At 38.6% G+C, this 23,388-nt stretch overlaps 1 protein-coding gene across 3 annotated transcripts in view; it reads left to right on the top strand.

Moving 5' to 3' along the window:
• The first annotated feature begins 2,573 nt into the window (after nucleotides 1-2,573).
• Nucleotides 2,574-23,388, top strand: part of pip5k1cb (phosphatidylinositol-4-phosphate 5-kinase, type I, gamma b) — a 67,363-nt gene continuing 46,548 nt past the window's right edge. Inside the window, exon 1 of one of the 3 annotated variants that reach the window (XM_022678842.2) lies at nucleotides 2,574-2,912. In XM_022678842.2, the coding sequence (XP_022534563.1) occupies nucleotides 2,825-2,912 (88 nt within the window). In that variant the 5' untranslated portion in view covers nucleotides 2,574-2,824. The remainder of the gene's footprint in view (nucleotides 2,913-23,388) is intronic. The other 2 variants (XM_022678844.2, XM_022678845.2) reach the window with 2 other exon arrangements.

Here is a 23,388-nt window from a genome sequence, read left to right as displayed (position 1 = left end):
GTCCAGTGCAATATTTGTGTAAGTTAAAAACTTAAAATAAAATAAACAAATAGGATGAAAAATCCTAACTTATATGGCAACCTTAGTCCTAACTAAAGTAGCAACGCTACTTGAGTTTGGCAGGAGACAAGTTCACCGCGCGAAGTTGCTACTAAATGGTAATTCAACTATGAAGCGACGGTTTGAGTCTGGAGCTGAGAAGAAGAAAAAGAAGCAGAAAGATGAGGCCCATGCATCCCTTTCTGGTGAGTAACTTCGATGATAAAGGTTTAAATAGTTTTGATTACTTCATGTTCAGTGGTGTTGCCTGAGCTAGTTACGTTGGCTTTGCTGATTTGGTAGCTTTAAACGCTTAACTAGAAACTAATCTGGGTATTGCAAGGCACGTGGCACGTTTGCAAATAGTAGTAGTGTAGTTTGAAGATTTTTAGTGACTTTAATAAAAAATTAATAAACAGAGTAGCCTACCTATTGACTAATGCCGTCAGTGCACTATCCAAATGGTCTGTATGACAGCAGGATCAGACAGCTCTATAGATTTTGACAGGCTGATATAAATACACCACGAATATAAACGATAATTTCATAACCTTTAAGGCTGGCTTGTGTAAATGACGTGTCCACTGCTTAAAATAGACATGCATCGTTTCATTTATTATTTATACATTATAAATAGTACTCTTGTGCTGTTCTTCACTGTTATTGGCCTTACTTATAACGTTGTAAATATTCACAGTTACATGTGTAATTTTAATAAATAATAAAATTTTGCGTAAACCTTTTGTGTTTGTGTGTGTGTGTGTTTTTTTTTTTTTTTTTTTTTGGGGGGGGGGGGGGAGGGGGGCTCCCTGACCAGTTATGCTTAGGGCCTCCAAAATCTTAGCAGCGGCCCTGATTTTGCACATGATTTCTTAATCAAGAAATGTCAATCTGGATAAAAACATTATTTTTAGAAGATAATTAATTTAATTGATTTTAAATCTACATCTAACATTAAAGCAAATTGTGTTTTTTTCTGACAAGCATTTATGGTTTTATAACTGGAACACTATGATAGAAATTATATAAAAATGTAATATCAAATAAATATACTGAATCCTAGGCTTACAGTGGTGGTTTGGTCTTGATGTTATCAATGTCATAGATGAAATCTAACACTATCGTGACGTCACCAACCTGCTCGCAGGGACGCGTGACGTTTTCGCGGATCTCTACGGCATTATTGATGGGAACTGATTCAGTGTAGTGAACCGATTCCTCAGAAAAGCTTCAATGAGTCAAAAAAGCGATAAAACGATTCACAAGGCATGCCAATAGAATATACTGAATTTGGCAATTAAATGAAATTAAATCATATGAATTATTTTCAGTTTGTTTATACTTTTTTATATAATTATAAATCTTTATATAAAATACAAAATATGATTAATCTAAGAGAAATATAAATATACATAGGTTTATATTTTATATTTTTACTAGTGGATCTCACAAACATTATAGAAATGTATGTGCATTATATAACTGATATAATATAAACCCGAGGTTTACTACTGAGAAAGTCCGCATGCAGTGTGGAAAGTAGAGTTCACAATAGAGTTCATAATAGAGTTTAATTACTATGCATTATTATGCTTATGTTATTGTAGCAGGTCTAAATATATGTCTATAAGAATATAGACAGCTAGTCTATATTCTTATAGGCTAATATTTAGATCTGCCACATATAGAATGTATAGAATCACTTAATTCATCATTTAGTGTGATATATTTTTGCTATATAATAAAAAATTGGTTATCGTGGCAGTCCAAATATTGGCCTATAAGAATATAGAATAGCTTATATAGAATTTATAAAATCATGTAATTCATCATTTATGTAAACATAAAAGCTAAAAAAAATATGGCTAAATAGCCTTCAGCCTAAAAATAAACTTAAACAGCACATACAGCTCTGGAAAAAAATAAGGGATCACTTAAAAATTATACGTTTTATTTTTTTTTTACCAAATTGAAAACCTCTGCAATATATAATATATAATCAAGAGTAAGATGGATGATCAAATGTCATCAAACCAAGCTGAAATTAACTGCTTGGATTTTTGCACCAGGAGTGAGTGGCATAAAGTTATCCAAAAGCAGTGTGTAAGACTGGTGGAGTAGAACATGATGCCAAGATGCATGATAACTGTGATTAAAAACCAGGGTTATTCCACCAAACATTGATGACTGAGCTCTTAAAACTTCATGAATATGAACTTGTTTTCTTTGCATTATTTGAGGTCTGAAAGCTCTGCATCTTTTTTTGTTATTTCAGACATTTCTATTTTTCTGCAACTAATTATAATAATTTTATTATATTTTATTAATTTGGGAGAGATGTTTTCCGTAGTTTATATAATAAAACAACAATGTTTATTTTACTCAAATATATACCTATAAATAGCAAAATCTGAGAAATTGATTCAGAAACTGAAGTGGTCTCTTAATTTTATTTTCCAGAGCTGTAGATGCTATTGAATTAGTCCTATGCTAGTGAATCGACTCCACCGAGTGATTGAAAAGAAGCGCAATGAGAGAGGTATGGAAAGAGTCGATTCCTTCTCGAACTGACTCGTTCACATCGGTTCGCTGCTGTTCGGCATCCAGAGCGAGTACAGGCGGCTAGCGGGCAGCGGTGAACCGGAGACACGCAGAGGAACCGAGTCGCCAGTATGTAGCTTACGGGAATTAAACGCACCACTCTCCCCAACCGAATGCCGAGCGGTCCGGTCCGGCCTGGGTCTTCACCGTAACCGCGCAGCGCCTGTTCACCGGAGCGGAGGCGATGGAGGCCGGGGGGAGCTCGTCCTCAGTCGGGGCCGCGGGCTCGGAGGAGACGGAGACTGTCATTGGAATCGGATACGGCATGGAAGGTGGGAGTTAGAGGGGGATTTTTGCTTTATTTTGCATTATTTGGCCTCTGTATCATTCTAAAATAGGTTATTTCAGTGAATATTAAATTTAATGCATTTTAAGAGCAAACACATTTGACCTTATAGCCTGTACAGATAATAAAATTGCAGATAAATGGACCAAAACACCAGCAGACCCTATCTGTGTACTATGTGTCCTAGCTATAGCTATAGCTACTATAGTTTAGTGTATAATACTGTTTATAAACATCATGACCCTGCATGCATTTAACTTACAACATACAAACAAACAAACAGAGACAGCAGAGCTCTTTTTGAGGCAGGTAACTGGATAAAATGTGTTTTTGATCATGCATGGTCTTAAAATAGCACATTTTGGGGTCACTGTCAAAATATTTTGAATTTTTTCCTCTCAAAATCTTCCCAAAAATTACTATAAGACTTCAGTATCGTATATTCAATCATATATTGCCAATTTAATCCATTTTTATGTTTTTTTTTTATTGCATGAATTTGTCCACCCTGTTGTGACAAGCTGCATGACACAGTAAGCTTAAGCTGTCCGCCCTGTCATGGTCAAATATGTATGTCTTTTTGAGCATACATGGTCTTAAAATAGCAAATTTTCGGTTATTATGATGTGAAAACTGCGAAATAATGTGCCGTTTGCCCCATTAAAATCATATTCATAAGACTTAAGACTGAAAAGACATCATAGATTTCCAATTGAATCCCTTTTTATTTTCACTTAAATGCATAACAGGGTGGACAATTGTAGCCAAAATTGGTATTTGATGAAATATTGGTTGACCTTGACTTGCAAACATTTAAAATTGTTTGGGTCACCTTGTTCTGTTTTAAAGATGCATTTTGATTTCCCCAAAATATTTAATATTTAATAATTACCTTGTTATTTTAGCACGACAAGTTGGACAGCTTAAGCTTTACCTCTAAAGCTAAGTATGGAGACAATATGAGAAATACTAAATGGTTATTTTTAAAATTATTATTACCACTTGCATGCAGTGTGTGTTTTCAGTCCCTTGAAAATAAAACAGTACGATGGTTGTTATGTTACTGATGTGGCAGCTTGCTTTCTTAAAGGTGCGAGGTTAACCCAGAATAACATGATGGACAAGCAATTCTCGAAAAAACGTATGATTTAACTAAACCATGTAGCACTGCAGACAGACACAACAATAAATCCACCCCAACGTACTTTAATGTGATGGTTAAATAACATGAACGTTCCTCTGTTTTGTAAATTGACCCTTATGTGTGTGTCCTTCCACTGGAGGTTAGCAGTACCAGTTTGATCTATCTGAATTAGGTGGTCAGCTTCCTACGGCACATGGCCCCAAAATATAATTTTTTTTATCAAAAGTGTGGATGTGTTTAGCGTGGGCTGAAGGACAAGGGGTGTCCTTGGCAGAAACACAGACTGGAGACAGAAAGAGGAACATCATCACCATGTTGTTTAGATGAGTAGGCTAAGCGGCTTTCAGCAGTTTTGGTTCAGGCTATGATGCTGCTAACAAAGCTCCAGTTTCCCCTCACTGAAGCTCAGTGTTGACAGCTGCTGCAGGCTCCTTCCTGCAGTATCCCCCAGGGGCTGTAAGACCCAGACGGGTAGGGAGGTCTCTCTCAGGTCCTGTGCTTCCCTGGGGCATGTGCCATGCTGTGTGGTTTCGCAGCAAGCAGACCCTGCATGAGCTGATCCTGGAGCCCTGCTGGTAAAGGCTGATAACCTGGTTTACAGGCAGGAATTCAGGGCTTCCTGTAGAGCGGACCTGTCCGTAATGAGGCAGGATGTACGGGTGGCAGCAGCATGTGTCTTCATATGACACTAAGAGCTAGATATATATGAGCTACATATAGTGCTGGGCGATATAACGATATCGATTTGTTTCGCGATAATTTTTCCCTCGATGACGATGATAAGCCTGTGCAATAGAATTCGATAAACATTCATTTCCATTTCCGTCTAAGTGGCGCGGCAAACAACGAAAACACAACGTGTAATCAATCCAGAAGACGCTGGAGCAAATTAATAAATAGTTAAGAAAATTGTAATAGTTATTCTCATGCATGCAACAAAAAACCCTAAAGAATAGTGGAGTATGGCCCGACACACGCAAACAACCATAGTGTTTGTACTTTGGGAATAAACGGCCGCACTGTTCAGCACGTTTTAAATAAATTTTAAGTAAATTTTAAGCACTAAATGTAATTAATTCAATTTATATTAGGACCTCGGGGCAGGTGCTGCAAAAATGTGTATGTGGGGCGCGGATTAAAGGAAGAGGTTTTTTTGCGGAGCGGTAACAGGACAAAAACACCTTAAGAATGATGTCTAAATGACTTTCCTCTAATCTAATATAATTTAACATGGTTTAAGGATATAAAATAATTTCTAAACAAACGAACTTTTTAATATTGAGCTTATGGCCCAAGTGCAAAAACACAAAATCATTTATCATTTAGATTATCTGCCTGAACGCGAGCCCGAACCCGAGCTTGAACGCCAGCCTGACTCAGGCGCTGCATGAACTCGGGCCGGTCGAGAACACCGCTTTCCTCTCAGATTAGGCGGAAGAAAATGGTCTTTTTTTTTAATGTAACAAATCACACTGTGATTTTTGTGATATTTCCCCAATTACAGCTCAGCTGCGCGTTTAAAGCTCAACGCATGAATTAATCGGTGCGCAGTGCGCCGCGCGTGCTCGCGGGGGATTTGACGCGTCTGTCAAGCAAGTTAATGGACCGTTTTGGGGGCAGAGATTAAGAAGTACAGCAGGTACATCTCAGATTTGTAGTTTAATGCTCTACTAAATTACTGGCTTTAAAACTGGCTCATGATATGGTCGGTTCTGGCTGGATTTTTTCCTGCCTACAGGCTGCATTTGACGGAAAGCAGCTCCTCAGTCAGACAACAGTGTCAGCATACAAATCGTGTGCGTTTCCTACAGGACAAACCATTTAAAAGTGCAGATAAACTCATTAAAAAATCACACAGTGTCTGTCTGGCTTAAAATACTTTTAATAAGGTACAGCTTTTAAATTAATAAATCAACATTCATTAAAAATCCGTGAGAAGTTCTGTATGCTAAATGACAAGCTAAGCTAATAAGCTAATAACATTTAATAATAACAGAAAAATAGATATGAATTTGGAAAATAACCAACTAAAGTGAGCTCAAAATACAATAATAAATATAATCTAACGAATTTCAAAATATAAATTAGAAATATTGAACTTCAATATTAAATTCAACTTCAACTACAAAAAACGCAAGGACCGATAGAACATAACGAACAGAAAAAAATAAATTTGAAATTGGAAAAAAAGTTCAAAATGCTAAAAGAAATAAAACCTAACGAATTTCAGAATATAAAATCTAAATATTGCACTGCAGCAGTACAAAAGCCTAAGTGCTTAAACAAACAAACCAAAAAACAGCCTATCACAAATCATTTTTTGAGCCCGACCCAGCTGAGGAAAAGGTGGGAAATCTTTTTTTTTCCGGCTGGGTCTTGGAAAACTTTGTGGTGAATTAAAGGGGCCGAGTTGCAATTTTTGTTTTACTTTAATCAGTTTTTAATCCGTCTTTTTAAAAACAAATATTCCAATATTGGCTGCCAATCAGTGCCCAATATTCTGAGCTCAAAAAACGCTATTCGGGCCAGCCCTACTAATCTAATATAATTTAACATGGTTTAAGAATATAAAATAATTTCTAAACAAACGAAATATTTAATATTGAGCTTATAGCCCAAGTTTTTTTTTCAGTCATGGAAAATTGGAAAAAATTGGAAAAAAGCCCGAGTTCATGCAGCGCCTGAGTCAGGCTGACGTTCAAGCTCGGGTTCTGGCTCGCGTTCATGATTAATTTGTTTTTTTTAAAAACTAATATTGGAATATTCGCTACCAATTACTGCCAAATATCCGGAGCTCAAAAAATGCTATTCGGGCCAGCCCTAATAATTATGGAGATACAGAAAAAAATATTGTGATAAAACTTCCATCACTCCCTTATTCTCTCACTAATAAAAACAAACCTTTAAGTGTGACACAAAGTGATTTGATTTATATCGTGATACATATCGATATCGACTGATATGGAAAACTATATCGTGATAAGATTTTTTCCCATATCGCCCAGCTCTACTCAAACCTCTTTCATTTGCTGACTTGCCACTGACGGTGGGTACAGATCCCTCCCTCAGACGAAGTCTGCTGGCTAGTCCTGCTGTATACTGTCTACGATTCTCAACCAGCAGACTGAAACGGTGGAACTTCAACTAATCTAGTGGGTGTGGCTCTGGTGGGGTTGACGGGAGAGGGGTGGTGCCAGGGTGGTTCTATGCAGGTTTGAGTTTTGCAAATTATGTCTCTGTTACATTAATAAGTAAGTGTAATTATACCACAGTTGGTTCCAACCCTGCAATGTGATTGGGTGAGAGACATTTTATGAGTGACATTATTAGCTGGTAATGCACTGTAACCGAAGCTCTCCATGTATCCATGTACTCCGCCACATACAGCACAGCAGTGCCAATATTACATGTTATAGCACTCCCTCTTGTGTATTATTCTCACCCTGTTTTTAGATTTGATTGGACTGATATTGACCAATACTTAATATTAAGAGGATCAGAATTGGGGCCAGATTAATCTGATGGGGACGTCTCTAGCAATTATTAAATCATCAGTATATTACCGGAGATGACACCATGACTAATATAATCATTAGTAACGGCTCTGACTGTGGTCCCTTGAGATGTTTTATGATGTTTCATGCCGTGCTCTAATCTCTAGTCATGTTTTGCTGAAGATTTGAATATCTGTTGTGTTATAAATCGATTATAATTCGCTGGAAAATGCTTGCATCCATTATTTCCTTCTCCGTGGGGATAGTACGTGTCAGATGGATCATGCTGAAGTATTAAGTGGTTAGTAACCCGTCCAGAGCTCTATCTAAATGAAATATCTTTCAGCACTTAACCCTGCCCAGCTTTCGGAGAGAAGTCCCACGCTAGGCTAATTTACATAGCGTAGCGCAGACTGACGACTGAGAAACGACTCAGCGCTGGCAGACTTGAAAGACTGCGGTCTTTGCTGCGGGCGCTTTCCCGCAGGGATTCTCTCTCAGTAAAGTGTGTGTATGAGTGTGTGTGTGAGTGTGTAAGTGTGTGTGTTGCTCTGTATTCTCACTGTTAACGAAAGCGCAGAAAGTTAAAGCGCACTGTAAATGGTGTGATGTAACGCTACATTAGCGCACGACGCGTGGTCTCGCACGAGAGGCTGTGAGGGACTCATTAAAGGGCAGCTGGAAATGTGACTCTGAACATGTTCGTCTTCACAAGTGTAAAGAAACGAGTCGTCTCTTGTTTCTGTAATGCTGCTGCTTATGTAAGTCTGTGTTTCTGTCATGGAAAGAAGCTGCTGTGTCATGGTGGGTTTCGATGTGTGTTATTGGGCGAGAGACTGAGGGGGCTTCTTAATTGTGTACTAGTAATTATTAGCACCAAGAAGGAGTTTCCAAAGGAAATAGAATTAAATGAAACCTTATATTGTCAGTGTCTACTACTGATGTTTAGTTTACTACATAATTTGAACACAAACTGCCTAAAACTGTGTTAATATTTCTTGATGATTGGACCAATAGTAATTCTCCCAAATTTCCTTAAATAAACTCTTACATTGATCTCCACTTAAAAAAAGGTTTTATCTCTCCTGTAAAGTTGCTTTTTACAGTGTTCATTTTTTAGAACCAGGTGCACTCTGACTTTGACGGATTGCTATTATAACAGCGCAGCTACCTGGATGTTTCGATACTTCTCAGCAGAAAAAACTGCTTTGCGCATTTACGCTTTGAAGGTGCGCAAGTAGGTCATTTACGGGAACAGCAATGTTATTTTATTTTGTATTGAGTTTATTGTTGTACACGCATTGTGTGCATGTGGTTCACCTGGTTCCCAAGATAGCAATGAACGTCTGGCAGTTGACTGTTGTCAGGCTTCATTTTAGTTTTCCACTGCCAAGATACCAATACACCAGAAATTTACCTGAACACACTTTACTTCCAGACCTTCACACCCATCGGCATAGATATATTCATAAATATTGTTTGTACTGTTGGCAGGGTGTAAGATAGCAATGAACATAACGACATGCCTTGCACAGGGTTAAGATAGGGCACCCCCATTTCTAATCAGACCACAAAATAAAAATTATGAGTATCTTCGATTTTACCAAATTGCAAACCTCTTGAATATAATCAAGAGAATGATAGATGATCACAAGCCATCAAACCAAACTGAACTACTTGAAATTTTGCACCAGCAGTAAAGGCATAAAGTTATCAAAAAGCAGTGTGTAAGACTGGTGGAGGAGAACATGGCAAGATGCATAAAAACTCTGATTAAAAACCAGGGTTATTCCACCAAATATCAATTTCTGAACTATTAAAAGTTACATTTATTTGAGGTCTGAAAGCTCTGCATCTTTTTTGATATTTCAGCCACTTCTCATTTTCATTTTTGGGGGAATTGTTGTTTGTAGTTTATAGAATAAAACAACAATGTTAATTTTACTCAAACATAAACCTATAAATAGCAAAATCAGACAATCTGATTTACACAGTGAAGTGGTCTCCTATTTTTTTTCAGAGCTGTAAATGCTCAGCTATCTCACACACCTCTATACATTTGCACTAACATATTTGCTAAGAATTAGCTTGTGTTCTTTCTCTGTCTCTCTCTGGTCTGTTAGTGTTGCAGCACTGCGGTGAATCAGTCTCTGGCTGCGAGCGGATCTGAGTGTGTTCTGGGTCTGCGTGCTGCAGCACATGGAGCCCCTGCAGCAACACCATAACACAACCTTCACTGTGTGTGCTGTTAATGCTCTAGTGTAGCATCAGCACATGTAGACTGCAGCCACACACACACACACACACACACACACTACTCCCCTGTGTTGCCTAAACACTCCAGCAAGCAGCACAATCTAAACATACATCCAGGAGAATACTCCCACTCAGTGCAGCTGAGGAGCAGGTAGCAGGGAGACTCTGAGAGGAGAGTCAGGGTCTGATTACAGGCAGCCAGCTGATGACTGGAAATCCTTTGGCAGCAGTAAACAGTATTTATTCAGCCAGTCCATTCCCATTGTCATGTTGATGCTCCACTGATGATAATAAGAAAAGCTGCACAGTGACGTCAGAATTATATCTGTATGTTGAACATATATTTTAAACATGCATATATTTCTGCTGTATTTATTGTATGCTGTAAAAGTCCAAACGATTATGGCCAGACTACTTCACTTGGCCTGAAACATTTTTTTTTTGTAGTTTTAAAGTTATAAAGTTATTCCTGGTGTCTAGTCTGTCTGTAAGTCATAAATGTGTATATCGGTATCGGAAGAAGAGTAGTGTATTTATTGTTGCTACCCCAGGCTCAATACGCTGCTAACTGCACCGTGTAACTTTGCTGAAGTGGGCATTACAGCAATGTTTAGAACTGTGTAAAAAGCATCATATTTGTGAAAAATCCTGTAATATTACTCTATTGCCTTATTACACACGCTTTTCTTACTTGTGCACAAGTTTAACGTAGTGTTGCTTTAAAATGTAAGAACTTTGTTTGGTCCAAACATTTGTCTTTTTAGCAAAAAAACGAAAACAATCCAGACTGGAGGACCAATGCTTTTTATATGGCTAAAAGCGATGGTCTAAGGCCCAATCCCATTTCTCCCACTTACCCCTACCCCTTTTTGAGTGTACCCTTTCCCCTTGAAACAGAGTTACAAGGAAAAGGGGTGAAATTCTCCCCCAGAAAATTGGGACAACCCTTCAACCACCCAATACGTCATCAGGAGCGCTAAAATCTTCAGAAAAGGGGGAGGTGGTGTAGAAATGAATTATTAGTGTCCATTATTTAATTCCTCTGTGATGGGAGATAAAATTAGCTTAAATTAGCTTTTATTTTATTTTTCCATTCCGCCTTAAATGCTGCAGCTTCTGCTATCTGTTGCACCATTTAAGGTGGAACAGGAAAGTTAGCTAGCTAGCTACTAGCAATCTTTTTGATGCTTGTTCTGAAGAATTCGACCATAAAACATTGAAACGACACATTAAACTCTGGTAAAATAGTGCTAGGCGTCACTTTGTGTTACTATTTTACCAGTTATTCTCATACTCAAGCCCTATCCCCTTTCCCCCTACTCCTCCAATCTAACAAGAATTGGGACACCCCTACTTCTTGGCGTCCACGTGCAAAACAGAGGGGTAGGGGTAAGTGGTCAGGACAAGGGGTGAAATGGGATTGGGGTGAAGTCTGGATCGCGTATAAACCAAAACCAGGCAGATGAAATTTAATGGTCCAGACTTACAGGGTTTAAAACAGAGACATCACTGGCAAGGCAAAGTTGTTTTAACCAATAGTATCATGGTTTATCTTCCACCTGTCAAGAGAAAGCTCTCAAAAATAGAGTATGTCACAGGCACGTTTTCCAAATTGACTTAAAATGCCACAATTTACAAATTGCTTGTTTTTTATATTATTATATCATATTATCAGTTCAGTGTTTTTTTTATCTTTATTTTTTACACACATGTATAATATCATGTCCCCTGTGCGAATGTGCAGCTTTCAGACCACGGCTGCAGGTTAACAGGCTTTTAATGATAGTCCGAGAGGACCAGCGTTCATTAAATATGAATGAGTCTGAGTGAAAAGCGATTCATTACTGGGACACTGGCAGTAAAATGGGACAGATGTGCTATAGTTAGTGCTCCCACACGTTCTGACGCACACTTCATCTTCAGTACCAGTCAAAAGTTGGATGTGTGGATGTGTATTCCATCAATGTTTGTTTAATACTATGTCTGGCTCTTTATTTGGCAGGTGTGTAATACAGAATAGCCAATGCTTATAGTTACAGGGGTTGGACAATGAAACTGAAAACTTGTCATTTTAGTGTGGGAGGTTTCAAGGCTAAATTGGAGCAGCCTGGTGACAATCTTCATTAACATTGCACTAGTAAGAGCAGAGTTTGAAGGTTCAATTAGCAGGGTAAATTGCAATGCACACAACATTACGGGTGACATACCAGAGTTCAAAAGAGGACAAATTGTTGGTGCACGTCTTGCTGGCGCATCTGTGACCAAGACAGCAAGTCTTTGTGATTTATCAAGAGCCACGGTATCCAGGGTAATGTCAGCATACCACCAAGAAGAACCAACCACATCCAACAGGATTAACTGTGGACGCTGTAAGAGGAAGCTGTCTGAAAGGGATGTTCAGGTGCTAACCCGGCTTGTATCCAAAAACCGCGATCAAATCACTGCAGAATTCAATGTGCACCTCAACTCTCCTGTTTCCACCAGAACTGTCCGTCACCACAATAAATTATTGTGGTCTAAAACCAGGTGTTTCATTGTCCAACCCCTGTATTTTAGCTTCATAGAAATGGACAACAAACATGCCTTTGCTGACTAAGCTTGGGGTAGGAAAACGGGCAAGCTGTGTGCATCACGGAGAGAAACACATCATTAGCATCCCACTCGAACAGCAGCACGACTCATTTCCTCCTCAGAGCTCTTCTCTAATCACACAGCTCCCAGTGGGCTGTGATGTATGATCAGCCTCTCGGTTTGAGATCTAAAATCTAAACGTCTGTGATTGATTGCATCACTTTCGGAATTTTATAATAGACTATAATCATTTATAACGATATCCAGTAAACTTTGGAACAGTGAGAAATGTAAAAACATTGATATACTGATAGTATCAGGATATTTGGTTTGGCAAAACTGTATCAGTTCTCTTAATAGAATAGTTTATATGTAAAGATTGGTGTCAGAAGTGCTTCATTTAGTGTTGTGTTTAAACTCTAATCGTTAGGTTGCAGTGTGGCACTTGATTTAACAAAAAATTGCAATACATCACCTTGCTTACAGTATCGATATATTGATTTGTAACCTTTGTTTTGTGAGATCTATGCATTGCCTGAAAGAAATGGATGGATTCCAATTCAAGGTAATTGCTAGGATAATCCTGCATGGTTGATATGGTGTTCAGTTTGCTTGCGAACTGTTTGCTGTGGTGCTTATAAATGGTTATTAGGGGGTGCTGTGGTGTTGATGAGTGGTTTAGTGGGTTGTTGTTGTGATGTGCTACTAAGTGGTCACTATGATATGCAAGGTGGTTGCGTTGGTGTTGCTATGGTGTTTCTAAGTTGACACAATTCAGTGTTTCATTATTGTAGTATGATTGCTATGATATTATAACCAGTTGTCATGATGTCTCATAGTGGTTGCTATGTTATTGCTATAGTATTTTAGATGGTTGCTCAGATGGTGGAAAGTGGTTAAGCAGATTAAGGTGTTGCCACTACGATTGGGAGAACGCTGGTTCGAATCCTGTTCATGCAGCTTGCCACAAGCTGCCGGAGCCTCAGAGAGCACAATTGGCCTTGCTCTCTCTCTTTGTGGGTAGATGGCGCTCTCTCCCTACATCACTCCTATGGGGATGTTGATCAGCACAAGGCTGCACCTGTGAGCTGATGTATTAGAACCGAGTCGTTACGCTTTCCTCCAAGTGCGCTGTGATGCTACTCGGCAATGTTACATCAGCAGCAGTTTAAAAGAGGCGGTAGCTGACTTAACATGTATTGGAGAAGGCATGTGCTGGTCTTCACTCTCCTGGTGTTGGGGCATCAGTGGTGATAGGGGGAGTCCTAATGAGTGGGTGGGGTAATTGGCCTTGTAAATTGGGAAGAAAAATGGAATAAAAAAAATACAAATACGATAAGAAAATGTATCAGTCACATTCGTGAATTTGTTGTATTTGATTTAACAAAAATGATTCTAAATCATCCTAAAAAGATTAAAATTTCCTGAATCACTGATTCATTCCTTGAAGATTCAGAATCGCCTTGGCAGAGATTTAAAAGCCTGGAAATCAGTGCTCCTTGGTGAGGAGGAGGCTGTATCTGAGGCCTGTAATCAGCTTATCTAGCGGCTGCACTTTGTATTCAACAGCTGGACTGAGTCGCTGCACTCCTCGACCCCGAGAGCCCTGCTAGCCGGAGCCCGAGCCAGAGCGTTATGTAAGCCTTGCATAAACGTGCTGAGGAGTTCCCCGCAGCAGAGCATCTTCATGCGAACACACACAGATGCTGTCTGCACTGGATGCTGTCTGCAGGAAACTCTATTGGTCCTGATGCAAAAGATGATCAGAATTAATGTTATTTTAATGTTATTATGATAGAGCCTATGATTGTAGACTCACACAGGAGATCTGCATTTACATTATTAGTATAACAATAATTAAATCATTAATCACCTTTACAATGTTTGCTGATTGCTTTTGTGTTTGTTAGCGGATGCTATAATATCCTTGGTGGTTGTTATGGTGTTCTTAAGTTGAATCTAGGTGGGAGCCACAGAGTAGCAAGGTGACTGCTATGGCAGCTGTCATGATGTTGCTTAATAGATGCTAGGGTGTTGCTAGGAGGTTTCTATGACATCTAAGGTTGTTGCTCAGAAGTTGCAACAAGTGGTTGCTGTGGTACCCAGTGTTGATGTTTGTATCATTGTTTGCAACAGCCCGAATCATACAATTAATGCAGAGCAACCTCTCTGGGTGATTAATAAGTGGAAATCAATTAACATATAATTCATATAATTAATTAACCAGTTATTAAAATAGTTATCAGTAATAGAATATGATGGATATGTGGATCTAGGAATGTTAAATACCCACAGAACTTTGTAAATGGATAGTCCCATTACATTGGCACCCGCTATCAAACCTCCCTCTAACTCTAATAATTTACACCACCTTGCAATGGGCATGCTGACCAGTGCTCAGCCTCACTCACAAGATAACACCTTGCAACTTATATAGGTGTGGGTTTTCCAAAGCTGTCTTCTGAGGTAGCACATTATGACCACTTTACTATCATATTACTTTTGTCATGTCAGTGTATACTAATTGCATGATTACATTTAATAGTATAAAAATTATAAAATAATAACTCAGCTTCCAAGGGTAAGACTAACTGCTGCTGGTCAGCTTTGAGTTAAATCAGATTGTTTTAGGGGATAATGAAGCCAGCTGGACAGAATTACAGGAAACCTGAGTAACTGGATTCTCCAGAGATGCAATAAAAAGAGAAATCTGTACACAAACACTGTTTACCTGCCATCAAAACAAGGTTAACTAAAGGTTAACACAAACAGTGCCGGTGACTGAGCACAGAAAAGTAATCATCTCTCCCTCCCTCCATCTCTCTGTTCATTTTCTCTTATTCTATCGCTCTCACGCTCACTCATGCTCTCTCTCGCTCTCTTACACTCTCACACTTCTACTGGCTGCCATTGTTTTTCAGTGTTCAAAAACCATCTAAATGTATTAGATGGCTTTTAATCCACTCTATTCCAGTGTGGCGTGTTTCAGTAAACAGTTATTCTCTAATATACCCATATACTCAGCAACCGGGGGTGTTGGCACATGCGGCTTGGGTGATTCCCATAATACTCATAAACTCAGCAACCGGGGTGTTGGCATATGCGGCTTGGGTGATTCCCGTAATATACCCATATACTCAGCAACCGGGGGTGTTGGCACATGCGGCTTGGGTGATTCACATAATACTCATAAACTCAGCAACCGGGGTGTTGGCATATGCGGCTTGGGTGATTCCCGTAATATACCCATATACTCAGCAACCGGGGGTGTTGGCACATGCGGCTTGGGTGATTCACATAATACTCATAAACTCAGCAACCGGGGGTGTTGGCACATGCGGCTTGGGTGATTCCCGTAATATACCCATATACTCAGCAACCGGGGTGTTGGCATATGCGGCTTGGGTGATTCCCATAATACTCATAAACTCAGCAACCGGGGTGTTGGCATATGCGGCTTGGGTGATTCCCGTAATATACCCATATACTCAGCAACCGGGGGTGTTGGCACATGCGGCTTGGGTGATTCACATAATACTCATAAACTCAGCAACCGGGGGTGTTGGCACATGCGGCTTGGGTGATTCTCATAATATACTCAGCAACCGGGGTGTTGGCACATGCGGCTTGGATGATTCCTGTAATATACTCATATACTCAGCAACCGGAGGGAGGGGGCACATGCGGCTTGGGTGATTCCCATAATATACTCAGCAACCGGGGTGTTGGCATTTGCGGCTTGGGTGATTCCCGTAATATACTCAGCAACCAGGGTGTTGGGTGTTGGCCGATTATTGTATTATACTCGGTAGCCGGAATGATGGCACATGCAGTACCTAGGCCAGGTACTGTGAGCCGAGTGTTTGGGCCAAAATCGGGCCTGGATTCAAACCGGAGACCTAAGAGATTTTTTGTTCTCTAGGGTTCAAATGCTACACATTCAGCAGCCAGCTGAGGAATTTCAATGGAAAACTAATGGAATTTTAGCCTCTATGTGTGTGGAGAGAGAGAGTGTTAGATTATCCCAGTGATGCGTGAAATGGCCTTTCTGTCATTAAAAACAGAGTGTCTCACACTGAAGCTCAGATGAAAGCTCTTCATGTTTCTGATTGGCTCCTGTGGAAAGGTCACCACATCTCAGTACTTATGTGGTAGGTGCTCAGGCACGAGTAATGAATCCATCCATGTCCCTCCACACAAAGTGCCCTTTCAGAGCAACTGTTGGAAGGTTGGATGAGCTTTGTGAAGCACTGGAAAAATAAATATCCTGTTTAAACACCAGTATTTGAGTGTATTATTAACTTCAAATAAGATTTATGATGTAAGCAGGTAAAAGGTAACAGTCCTGGGTTATATTAGGTTTGTCTTTGTCCTGCTACTAGTAAAAAGTGATTTTTAACCTTTTTAACACAAAGTCTACTGATTTTCACTGCTTAATCCTGTAAAGACCAGCCTACATTGATAGAAAGGGGCCATTGCTATTAGGGCTGCACGATATTGGAAAATTTTGACATTGCAAATGTTCTTTTTTCAACAATATATATTGCGTTATATATATTGTCTCGCGTCCGGACCGATCAAGAGCTGAGTCAGCGCCGTGCTGGACTGTGCTGGACTGAGTTGCACAGCTTTCGACATGTGCGTTTACAAGCACGTGCCCAACCATGTGGATGTAGGCCATACGGTTAACTCGTGTTTACTCCTGACCCCCCCACCCCCCCACCCCTTTTAACGATCCCCCTATCCCCCTATCCCTCGCTCTTCTAAGGCAGCAGCAGCCTGTTGCTCACATAGACACAGAGACAGCTCTGTGTCGAGAATCAAAACACTGCAACATGACGTGTTTGATTTAATTGCCTTAAGTGACATTGCACATGCTGTGATGTGACGATTGAGCATGTGCACATCACGATGACGATGCTTAAACCAGATATTGCGCAGCCTTAATTGCTATAATTATACTCCTTCCGAAAAGTTTGTTTTTGTTAGCAGTTTCCTGCTGAAATAGTAAAAAATAAAAAACAAAATTGTGAAAATTGTATAATTACTTAGTTAAGCTAGTCCACAGAAATGTCTCACTGTGACAGGCCTACATGTGGGTTGAGCTTCATTTACAGCAAGTATTTTCCTTATTTCTCTTTGACTGAACATGCAGGTGACTGATTCCTGTGCTGTGTTTACTAATGCACTCTTCACTCCTCGCTCCTGACTGCTGTTATAAATGTCCGGGGAGAAGTTCTGCTCTGATGGTTTCTCACATGAAGAAAAAACACTTATTTACTTCAAACCTGTCTTCAAATATTTATTCTGCACCAGTCAAATGAAACATGAGGCTGAAATACAGAAATGCCAGACTTGTCCTTTAAATGGAAAGCTCCAAATGTGTAATCTAGCACAGAAGCCCAGCAGCACACTCCGTTAAGCCTGTAAAGCATGTGCACACACACACACACACACACTGTGATAACTGCATCATCATTCAGCCAAGTCTCTTCATATCCTCTTAAGAGCATCATTAGGACCGTCTTCTGCACGAATGGGACAGTCAATCACAACCACCCTCTATCTGTTTTTACTGTATATATGACTGGACAATATGGACAAAATTGTATATTACAGTATGTTTTCTAATTTAAGTTGATACAATATAATTCTAATATCAATGTGAACATTAGAATTGCCACAAAAACCGCAATGAACACCAACAACAGATTTCTGTTCTTACAAGAGCCTGGAAAAATGAATTTGCCAGTTCATGTAATGTGCCCTGTAATGATCATTAGTCAGTGATGGACTTCTAAAATAAAGTATATTGAAATATTGTAATATACGGTATATTGATACTGAATTACTACCCAGCCCTAACTGTATATGTGGATGCAGTGGATTTTTGTGATGTTTGCTTAGGCGATAATTGCCATGTGTCACAGATGAGAAGGGTGGACGTTAAGTGCAGAAATATTTATAATATTATTTATTAAATAAACAAACTAAAACAAACTAAAACAAACAAACAAACCAAAGCTTCACTAAAAATAAACAGAAAGCAAACACGGGTAAACGCAAGACGAAATTACAAGACTGAAATAACTAAAATAACAAAGATGAGATTAAAGTATAATCAAAACTAAGAAACCAGTAACTCTAGAAACAAAAAAACAACCTGACAGACACACAGCAAGGTATCACACAAAAGACTAGACAAAGAATGCTTGAAACAAAGGGGCTTATATACATGAGGAGGGAACAGGAAACTGGAAACACCTGAGGATCAATCAAGAGGGGGCGGGGTTACAAATCACTGATGACAGGGTGGGGCTAGGGCGGAGACAAGACCAAAACACAACAGAAGCACATGGCTGGGAAACATGACAGGTAAACAGAGGGGCAGGAGCACAAGAGACCAAATGAGGGAGAAACACAAGGCAGACATGGGCTAAGGTGTTACACCATGATAATTACATGATCGTACAATAAATGGACATTAAAGCACAACGAGTCGGTTCCGATACATCAGTTCACAGTTGCCTTGTGCTGATCAGCATCACCCTAGAAGTGATGAGGGGAAAAGAGATCCATCTACCCACCCAAAGACAGCAAGGCCAGTTGTGCTCTCTCAGGGCTTCAGCAGCTGATGGCAAGCTGCATGACTGGGATTTAAACCAGCGATCATAGTTGCAGACCACTCGGGGCCCTTATGACTCAATATATTGTGTTCAATTATGATACTGTAAGCATGTGTGATGTATATATTCCGATTTTTCCGATCTTATAGCTTTTTAAAATACACTTTCAAATTTATAAAAGGCTGTTTTAGAGATTAGTTTAACAGCAATGACATACATATAGTATGAAAAGTGTTTGAGGTTGGTAGTATGTACAGTATGTTAACAGCCAGAGTGAGCAGATGTCTGTATAACATTTTTATAGACTGTAATACCCAGGATGTACGACTTTAGAGCTGACTGTGTTTTATTTGAGCTGTTGAAGCTCCTCTTGACCACACACACACGTCTGTTGAATTTCTCAGAGCGCTCTGACCTCCCACACACACACCACACATACACTTCACTCCCTGAAATAAGATCATGTTTATGTAATGTAAGAGATCACACCACGTTCGCTGTAAGTATACAGCTTCTATACAACACGGCTGAGGTAAGACTCGTGATGCAGATCAGCCCACCACCATAACTGTTTTCTGTACAGTAAAGCCAGAGACTGTCCTCTTAATTTATTTCATTTCCTGACTTAAACGAATCAAGTACAATTTATTGATTTTTCAGGAGACAGTTGGCATGCTTAAGGATGGGCCAAAGAAAAATGAGTGGGCTATTCTGTTTTCCCCAACCTTTATCTTCACTCAGACTTTTATTGAGGGTGACCTCAATTAAATAATATATTTAATTTAATATAATATTTTTAATATAATATATTTGCATAAAAAGGAGTGAAAATGGAAATATAAATATAATTAAATCACCGAAGAGAAAAACAATGAAGGCTGCTTTAAATATAACAAGAATTTTTTTTTTTTAGAAATACTATTTTATCACCTTAGATAAAAATAATGGAAAATGGAAAAAATGACAAACCTTAAAAATATAAAAAAAATCATAACCAATATAAAAATATCAAATTAAGATTTAAGTATTAAAAGATAAAAATATAAAAATACAATATAAGACGCGTTTAGGTGGCTCTTATCTTGGGTGCTGTTAACTCTTGCTCTTCCATTTCTGAGGCGGTACTGATGAGAGCCAGTTTCATCATAACGTGTTTGATGGCTTTTGTGAATGCACTTGAGGATACTTTTTCGGATTGTCTGACCTTCATTTAAAGTCTTTTTTTCTTAACTTAGTTGAGTAGTTCTTGCCTTGATATAGGTTAGAACATTACTCAAGTAGGGATATTCACTGTATACCAACTCTACCTCTTCACAACTTTACAACTGATGCTCTCAAACAATTTAAGAGACAAGAAATTATCTCTAGATGAGTTCAGCACAGCTGTTAACTGAAAGCCTGAATTCCAGGTGACTCTACCTCATAAAGCTGACTGAGAAAATCAAAGCCAAGGTGTGCAAAGTTGTCTCTATCTAAGCAAGAGGTGTCTACTTTGAATAATTGAAAATATAAAACATTTTCTGGTTTATTTAACGCTTTCTTGTTATTAAATAATACCATATCTTTTTCTTCATGGTTTACATGATTTTAATATTAATTTATTTATTAATTAAAATGCAGGAAATGTTAAAATATTGAAAAAAAAAAACGCTGATTTTAAGGTGTGTCCAACCTTTTAACTGGTATTGTATATGTGGGTCGATGTCACCCACCCCTGCTAAGACACTGTTCAGACTGGCTGAACTTATTTCTTCTTCCTGTGGAAGATCTGAGGTTGTAAACAGTGGAAGGCCGGCCCAGTCTGAGGTGAAGATTGTAGAACTTATGAACTCTGCTCTTTATCCTGTCTAATGGACACCCTGCCAGAGATATGGCTCATCCTCTTTACCTCCGCTACACACACACCTGAACCTGAAGGCATGTCCTAACAGCACCCTGTCTCACTGCAGTGCTGTAGACCTCACTCAGGACTACTACATTAGCATTAGCATGGGTAAAGATCACAGTTTAAAAAGCAAAAGCTCTGTGAAGATGTTACTCATATGTTTAATTTTGTAGAATTTGGGATGCACTGAAATAAATTAAAAATTTTCGTCGAAACTGAAATTGAACATAATTAAATATTTTACTGAAAACCAAAATGTTTTTTTCTTGTAGATTTTCATTTATTTTTCCACTTTTTCACCATTGCGTAATTAAATAGCCTAGGGTTTTTTTTTGTTGCATACCAACAAAGCACCAAACAGTTTCTGCAACTTGATGTTGCAGCATGTTGAGCTTGATCCGTTTAGCCGCAATGTTAACAGCCAGGTTAAAGCTGAGATGCTAACAGACACAGCTCCTGTCTTGGCTAAACTAGGGCGGTTTACCTGCAGAGTTAAAAAACAAGTTAAAGTGGGTTAAAAGGTTAAAAGCTATGATGCTAATGGACACATCTGCACGGTGGTAGTGGTTTATCTGCCAAACGAGCTATTTTCCTGAGCTGGACTACTCTCTGATAGTTGATGACAGGTTAAAGTTCCTGTGCAGGTGTCGTTGAAGCTTGTTGCTAACTCTGCCTTATTTTTTGTCTTTTGAAATAGTTTGAAAGTTTTGTGCTCACTGGTTCCCTTTTGGCTGCTCAAGCAAATATTGCATTGTGTCCTAAAATAATGATTTGCGCCAAACACAAAAAGTGCCTTTTTTCAACTTATTTTGGTTATTCAGTATATCCTCAGACATATTGGATTGGAATTATAAGGCTAATGTTGCTAATAAAGCTATTCTAATGGATTATGGTTTGCCTGCAGTGGTTGTAGAATTGTAGAGCCTGCCAATTACCCAGAAGTGCTGTTTCAGCATGTGTCCTAAAGCAGTCACAGCATTGTAAAATCCTCCAATTATATTCTCTGCACAACCAGCAATCTCATGTCATTCAGGAGAGAACTTCTTGGGAACTGTGGAGAATAATAATGTAATTTGCAGCCTCTGACACAGGATTCCCATTTCCCCGTCACTCCATAGACCTGTTTACTGGTTGTAGTTAATGAGGGTGTATTGACTGTTGTAATACAGTTTTTGTTGTGTGTTTATATATAGATACTGTCCATAGCTGTCATTGTAGTACTGGACTTGCTTGTAGTTTATTTGTTTTCAAATAAAAATAAACAAGAAGAAGTGTTGTTTTAAAACTCCAATGTCACTGTCTATTGTCAAGACAATTTTACGTAGCCACTCTTTGTTATTTTTTTATATTTTTGGCTACAAAAAGTGATCAAAGGTATGTTTGGAAGAATGAAGTAGTGGCATTAAACCCTAAAAATGTTGTACCCACAACTGCTAAGCATGGTGGTGGTAGCATCATGGATAATCTGAAGCTGTTCTGCTGCCAGAGAAACTGAAACATTGCATAGAATTCACAATATATTATTCTCACTATTTATTTTGTTTCTGTTTATAAATAACTATTAATGTGCAGTTTAACCAGATTTTTTTAGGATTAGTTTCATAATTAGTCTGTAAAAATTGGATGTTTCAAAATGTACTACATCAAGTATTTATTTCAAAAAAGCAAAAGAAAAAAATTGTGAGCCATTAAAAAAAAAGGAAAATTAGTAAAAATCTAATCCTGTTTATTAAAATCAGATTTTAATATTGTAACTGTTGGATTCTTTATGTGTTCTTGTTTGTTGACTATTTGTTGCAAGGCTACAGTACTAAAATACAAATTTCATCAATAGGAATGTGCTATGTTGTATTGTACACAGCAATATTGTTATAATTTTTAAATCTATATTGTGATAATAGGTTTATTTATGAGAATATTTTTGTAAAGATACTGTTCTTTATACAATAGATAAAGGTTTGCTTTTTTATGACATATAACATATATACTAAAATAAAACTTTACCATTATTTTTGTTGTAGCTCTGTAACTCTTTTTAAATAAATAAAATATTTTCCAGTGTTTTCTTTTTTCATATTACCAAAAATATAATTCATTGCAGTAAAACCCAGAAATATTATTTTGTGGGCCATATCGGCTAGTTCTACTCCCCAGCTATTATTGTCTGTGCTTGGTAAAACACCTGTGGTAACAGCCTAACCAGACTGGCCCGAAATATCAATTTATTATCTTAACTGAACAGCCCATGCCAACCTTGTAATTACATTAGACAGAGCCTTTGTTCCATGTGCCTGTTTGAGTGAGTGTGTGTGTGTATATGTGTGTGTTTGTCCATCATAAATGAAATTGAATGCATCACGTGTAGCCTTCCTCAGGTTTACCTGCCTCTGTATAATAATCCTGTTTGATTATTAAGGACAAGAGCAGCCCTGTTTTTACAGCCTAGTTTTGAGGAGGCTCACATCGTTTAGCTGCCATCGTTAGCT

Source organism: Astyanax mexicanus, chromosome 4 (genome assembly GCF_023375975.1).
Source record: "Astyanax mexicanus isolate ESR-SI-001 chromosome 4, AstMex3_surface, whole genome shotgun sequence".
In the NCBI taxonomy this organism is placed as follows: Eukaryota; Metazoa; Chordata; class Actinopteri; order Characiformes; family Acestrorhamphidae; genus Astyanax; species Astyanax mexicanus.
The sequence above is the reverse complement of the archived record's forward strand: the minus strand, read 5'-3'. Positions and strand labels throughout refer to the sequence as shown.